General features: G+C 44.8%; 1 protein-coding gene across 1 annotated transcript in view; it reads right to left on the bottom strand.

The window, feature by feature from the left end:
- ACTG2 (actin gamma 2, smooth muscle) overlaps positions 1–6,415 on the bottom strand; it is a 26,796-nt gene that overhangs the window by 14,978 nt on the left and 5,403 nt on the right. Inside the window, exons 2-3 of the mRNA XM_017508684.2 lie at positions 2,881–3,042; positions 1,918–2,046 (exon numbers count right to left, since the gene is read on the bottom strand). Coding sequence (XP_017364173.1) covers positions 1,918–2,046; positions 2,881–3,006 — 255 coding nt within the window. The 5' untranslated portion in view covers positions 3,007–3,042. The remainder of the gene's footprint in view (positions 1–1,917; positions 2,047–2,880; positions 3,043–6,415) is intronic.

Below are 6,415 nucleotides of genomic sequence, written 5' to 3'. Positions count from 1 at the left end.
TTTTTGAGACAATGTCTCACTATCACCGAGGCTGGAGTGCAGTGGTGTAAACACAGTTCATTGCAGCCTCCACCACCTGGGCTCAAGTGATCCTCCTGCCTCGGCCTCTTGAATAGCTAAGACCACAGCCATGTGTCACCATGCCCAATGAATTTTTAAACTTTTATTTTGTAGAGATAGGCTCTTACCATGTTGCCCAGGCTGGACTCAAGCTATCCTCTTGCTTTGGCTTCTCAAAGTGTTGGGATTAAACTGCATCTGGCCTCTATTATGGGTTGTTTTTTTTGTTTTGTTTTTGAGATGGAGTCTCACCCAGGGTAGAGGTGCAGTGGCACGATTTTGGCTCTCTGCAACCTCTGCCCCTGGGGTCAAGCGATTCTCCTGCCTCAGCCTCCCGAGTACCTGGGAGGTGCCCACCACCACACCCAGCTAAATTGTTTTATTTTTAGTAGAGATGGGGTTTCACCATGTTGACCAGGCTGGTCTCAAACTCTTGACCTCGTGATCCACCCACCTCAGCCTCCCAAAGTGCTGGGATTACAGGCATAAGCCATGGCACCCGGCCTATTATGTTTTTAGATTAGATACTGTTAGATAAATATGAATCATATGTGTCACTTATTGAGCACATAAGTATGTTCTGTGCCTTGGGATTATACTAAGTATTTACCTAATTCAATCTCCAAAGCAACCTAATGCACAAAGTATTTTTATCTTCACTTTACAATTGGGAGAACTAAGACTTATAGAGTGGGATTTGCACCTGGATTTCCCGCCATTGCCTCTAATGTCTGTGCTCTTCCCCACTCCACTGTATAACATGAAATCTATTGCATTTTATGTGCAGTCACTTATCTCACATCGAGTGACTCAATCTAGGATTTAGCGAAAAGTAGAAGTGAATTACAATGAGGAATTCAAATAGACATTCGTCATTTCCAGTTATAGTCTGCTCAATAAGCCCTATATCACATTTCCAAAGACAGTCATTGCAGAAATAACAACTCCTAGCCAACTCTCAGCAGGTTAATCAAAAGAATATTAGAAAGGCTCTATTAGCATTTTGCACACATAAGTTTGTTTATCATGAACTCCACCATTTAAAAATTCCTCTCCCCCTCCCCACCATATTGTCTTAAACAAAAAGACTTCTGAAACCCTGAGAGAGTTCTACTTAAAAATTTTCAGTGGAGACTCATCATCATAATCTAGCATCAATTCACCTATGTGAAGTCATGACAGGGAAGATAAAAATGAAAGATGGCTGTTTGCCTCTCTTGAGGCAGGGCCAGCATTTTTTTTTCTTTTTTTTTCTTTTTCTTTCTTTCTTTCTTTTTTTTTTTTTTTTAAGATGGGGTTTCACCATGATGGCCAGGCTGGTCGTGAACTCCTGACCTCAGGTGATCCACCCACCTTGGCCTCCCAAAGTGCTAGGATTACAGGCGTGAGCCACCGCGCCCGGCCAGTGCCAGCATTTTAAAGAAGGGGTGAGCACTGGCCTGAGTAAATATTGCAGGAAAAGATGATGGTGGGGATTAGGTGGGGACATGTCCCCTGATACCAAGACAGGGAGTTAGGAACCCATTGTTGGTTAATAAAGAGCTACTGAAGATTTCTGAGGAGGTGAGTGACATGAGCTGACCTGTGTTTAGAAAGATCAGCTTTGCAGCAGTGTAGAGAATTAATTTGGTGAATGAGGGCAAGAGACCAAGAAATCAGCCAGGAAGCCATTGTAGTAGTCCAGGGAGAGATGTTGGCAGCCTAGGTTGGAGAAATGGTTGTGGGGCTGAAAAGAAAGGAAAGACAGAAGTGAGAAGCATTTTAGGGGGAGAGTTGACAGAGCACAGTGGCCTATGGATATGAGGGTCTGACGGGTGATCATTAAAGCAGGCTTATTAAGGGGGAGTCTACAGATACCTTCTCCATGTCATCCCAGTTGGTGATGATGCCGTGTTCAATGGGGTATTTGAGAGTTAGGATCCCTCTCTTGCTCTGAGCCTCATCCCCCACGTAGCTGTCTTTCTGGCCCATTCCCACCATCACACCCTGCAATGCAAAGAGAAGAGAAATGAATTGGCTGAGGGCTCCACACAGAGAGATTCAGGTACTTGAAGGTCTCTGAAGGATGAGGATGGAAAACATAGCCTTTCTTCCCCTGGAAACAGGATAGCAGGAGACAGAATGGAGCAGACACCAGTGAGTATGGAGGTGACAGGAAGAGAAGGTGGAGGATTTCTTGTGGGTTGGCCTTTCTTCTTTCTCTTCAATGTTGTTTTTCAAGATAAAACAAGCCACACCCATATATTTCTTCCCCTCATCCTACTACACACAGACACACACACAAACACACACACACACACACTTGTACACTTACCCTCCTCAAATCCCCTGTGCCTGCACTTTTAGATCTCCAAATCTTTGTTATTCTCTCCACCTGCTGAAATCCTTCTAATTCTCAGGTATTCCTTTTTCTGGGATGCCTTCCCCTTCCTGTGAAATATTTTGCCTCTATTATAGCCCATGATCTCTGGTCAGTTATATGTATTTCTTCACAAAGTGCAGATTTCTTGAAGGTAAGAGGCTTGTTCAATTGCATACAATTTAACTTTTCCAAACCTAGCAAACTCCCAAATTTAAGCTGGGTGTAATGGTGTCATTGTGTGCCTGATGGATACTGGTTTTGGCACTGGATATTTCCATTTAAAGGGTCCTGCTCTATCAGTTAATAAGAAAAGAACTCCCTACACCTGGTGTGCATGCGCACGCACACACACACACACACACACACTCCCCTAACCCTAACCCCCAGCTCAGCGGAGTATCCACAGTGCAGTGCTTACTCCTAGTGGCTCAAAGCCTGGCATCTGGATGCACACACACCTGGTGGCGAGGGCGGCCCACGATAGAGGGGAAGACAGCCCGGGGGGCATCATCTCCTGCGAAGCCTGCCTTGCACAGGCCAGAGCCATTGTCACACACAAGCGCAGTAGTCTCCTCTTCACACATGGTGTGTGTGGCCGAGTGAGCTGGGGACTGGAGCACCTTGGGGTTTGGGGGAGAAAAGAACTAGTCAGCCACTTGTCAAATCAGTTTGGAGACAGTTTCTTGCCTTTGGGGCCTGATTCTATCTGCAACCAGGGCACATTTCCAGGAGGGACAGGCATGGGCTTAGCCTCCCACTCTCTGGCAGTTGAACCTCCTCCCTCTACCCTGAACTGAGAATTGTGTCCCCCCCAAAAAATTCATGTTGAAGTCCTAACCCCCAGTACCCAGAAGGTGACTGTATTTGGAGATAGGGTCTTTCAAGAGGTAATTAAGTTAAAATGAGATTAATGTAATATGGCTGTCATCCAATATGACTACTCCAGTAGGATGGGTGTCTTTATAAGAAGAGGAAATTAGGATCCAGATGCATGCAGAGGGTAGGCTATGGGAGGACACAGTGACAAGGTGGCCATCTATAAGCCAAAGAAAGAGGCTAAAAGTTCTGGAAGGACACCTAGCAAACTGATCATCATGATTACCTCTGGGAGTGTGGAGAGGAACTGGGAGGGGAAGTGCTGGGTTATATCTACAATATTTTAGTTTTGTTTTTTTTTTACAAGGAAGCTGCATTTGCATATAGCTTATATAATTAAAATTCAATAGCGTAACATATCACTAAAGAAAAAAATAGGCAGTGGTTATACATAGGTGAAATGTACACTTCTAAGGGTAGAAGCACCTTGACGAGGAAGGGGCACTCTGGGAGGAGAGAGGAAAAGAAGGGACTCCACCATGGGACTCACTGCTGCCTCGACAGATGGGGACAACAGAGAATTCCCTCCCCCATGCTGAGATCTGAGTTAGGATGGATGCAAACTAATGAAGAAATTAACTTTCCCAACATCTGCTGCACACATTCTTTCTTTCTCTTTTTCTCCCTTTTTTTCTTCCTTCATCTTTTTCTTTCTCTTTCTTTCTTTTGAGTTACAAGCAACATCTGACAAATTCCTGGCATTTGGTGATGAAGGAGAAGCACCAGAGCCTCGGATTTCCTCCTCCCCTGGGAGGATCCAGTGGGGTGGGGCAGAAGCGGGGAAGGCCCCAGCTGAGGAGCCAGGGAGGCAAACTTCCAAAAGTCCAGAGAGAGAGGTGCCAGGCACAGAAAGAGAAGGCCGGCTGAAGATTTATCTGGAATATGGGACTGCAAGTGGCTGTGCCATGGAGCAGGGAGAGGGGAACTTCTGAAACCTGTGACCTGGGCCCCACATGGCCTTGTGCAGAAGCTGAACAGAGAAGACCATGACCGAAGCAAAGAGGAGACAGCACCACAGGCCTAAGAACGCGAGGTCTGAAGGCTAGGCAGAGACTGAGCAGAAGCTTGTTAACAATTTGAAGACTAAGGCCAGGCGTGGTGGCTCACGCCTGTAATCCCAGCACTTTTGGAGGCCGAGGCGGGTGGATCATGAGGTCAGGAGTTCAAGACCAGCTTGGCGAAGTCAGTGAAACCCTGTCTCTACTAAAAATATAAAAATTAGCTTGCTGTGGTGGCGGGTGCCTGTAATCCCAGCTACTTGGGAGGCTGAAGCAGAGAATTGCTTGAACTTGGGAGGCAGAGGTTGCAGGGAGTTGAGATTACGCCACTACACTCCAGCCTGGGTGACAGAGCAAGACTCTGCCTCAAAACAAACAAACAAACAAACAAACAATTTGAAGACTAAAAGGAAGCCTTTCCCAGTTATGTTCAAAGCAGGGCTCACACTAGGGGAGAGGCCTGCTGTGACTTCTTAAATCCAGCTTTGCCTCTCTCTCTGTTGATCCTTATGTCTCCCATGGCCCCAGTGATGAGTCCTTACTCTCTAAACCAGCCCACAGAGTTCAGAATAGGATATCCTTCTTGATACAGCCACATGCTAAGCAAAAATACAATTAGGTGTATTTGCAGCTGCCTCAGTCAGTGTCAGTGAGGAGACAGGGCTCTACTCTTGATCCTTTCTCATGTGACATTTTTATAAATGAATCGGATGAAAATATAAAGCACAGGTTGATCAAGTTTTCAGATAAAACAGCTGGAAGAGAGAGTAATGTTAAATACATTGGGTGAAAGAATAAAAAAATCCAAGAAGATCTCAAAAAGCAGAGAAAATGAGCTGAATCAAACAAGCTTTTTTTTTCTTTTTTTGAGATGAGGTCTTGCTCTGTCACCCAAGCTGAAGTACAGTGGCAAGAACACAGCTCACTGCAGGCTCGACCTCCCGAGCCCAAGCTATCTTTTCAACTGTCTCCCAAGCAGCTGGGACTACAGGCATGCCCTACCATGCCCGGCTGATTTAAAAAAAAAATTCTGTAGAGACAGGGTCTCCCTCTGTTGCCTAAGCTGGCCTTGAACTCCTGGGCTCAAGTGATTCTCCTGTCTCAGCCTCCCAAAGTGCTAAAAGTGAGCCACCACACACAGCCAAGGTTAAATGTGATAAAATGAATATGAATTCCTATATTGTCGGTTTCAATAACCAAACTATGAACGCTCTTGTTTAGCCTCTGTGAGCAGGACTTGGTGTCTTGTCGACTCTCAGCAATATGCCATGGCAGGATAAAAGCTACCTCTGCCCTTAGCTGGGGTACTGTGTGTGTTTCTTGGGGCCACCCTTGCTGGCAAAGGTATGGAGAAGTGGCTTCACATTCACTGCTGGTGAGTGTCAAATTGTACTACTTTTCTGAAAGGGAATTTGAAAATACTTATTAAAAGCCTTAAATGTACATACCTTTTGACTCCACAAAAGTACTTTTAAGAATCTATCTTTGTGAAACAGTCATGGGTGAATGAAAAGATTTGGCCTGTTTTTCACACCTTTGTTTAAAATGATCAAAATTAGTAACAATCTCAATATCAAAAAAAGTTACTGAATAATAAATAAGTTGACTTGTAAACTAATTGCTGGAAGGAAGGAGCATAAAATATTTAATGCAATAGAAAAAGTGCAAGTTTCTTTGGTAGGTGAAACAGCAGTATGTTCAGTGTTTCCATTTTTGGTAAAAATGGATTTTTAATAAAAACATGGAGTCTTCCACATATATTATCTATTTAATCCTCAAAACAGCCCTGAGAGAAGATTTCTTTAATTCTATTACATAGATTTGGAAACCAAATCTCGGAGAAGGTAAAGAACTTAGCCAGAGATCCCCTCACTGAGAAGAGGCTGGGAGAGGCCAGCCTGGCGCCCACTGAGGACACTTCCCAAGCCTGAGATGTGCCTTCCTTGCTACTTGGGGGCACCGTCATAACTTCTCCATGTTTGGTGTTTTTGCTTCAGCCTGTCTCTCCAGAGCTGTTGGCAGCAAACACCCTAAAACAAAAGGGTCTATGTTCTTTTCTGTCTATGAAATGGAGTCCCTCCTGTGCCAGGGCCATGCCTGGGTTTACTTTTTTTTTTTT

This window comes from Cebus imitator, unplaced genomic scaffold (assembly GCF_001604975.1).
Source record: "Cebus imitator isolate Cc_AM_T3 unplaced genomic scaffold, Cebus_imitator-1.0 Scaffold399, whole genome shotgun sequence".
NCBI lineage: Eukaryota > Metazoa > Chordata > Mammalia > Primates > Cebidae > Cebus > Cebus imitator.
Note: the sequence above shows the minus strand (reverse complement) of the source record. Positions and strands in the feature narration are given on the sequence as shown.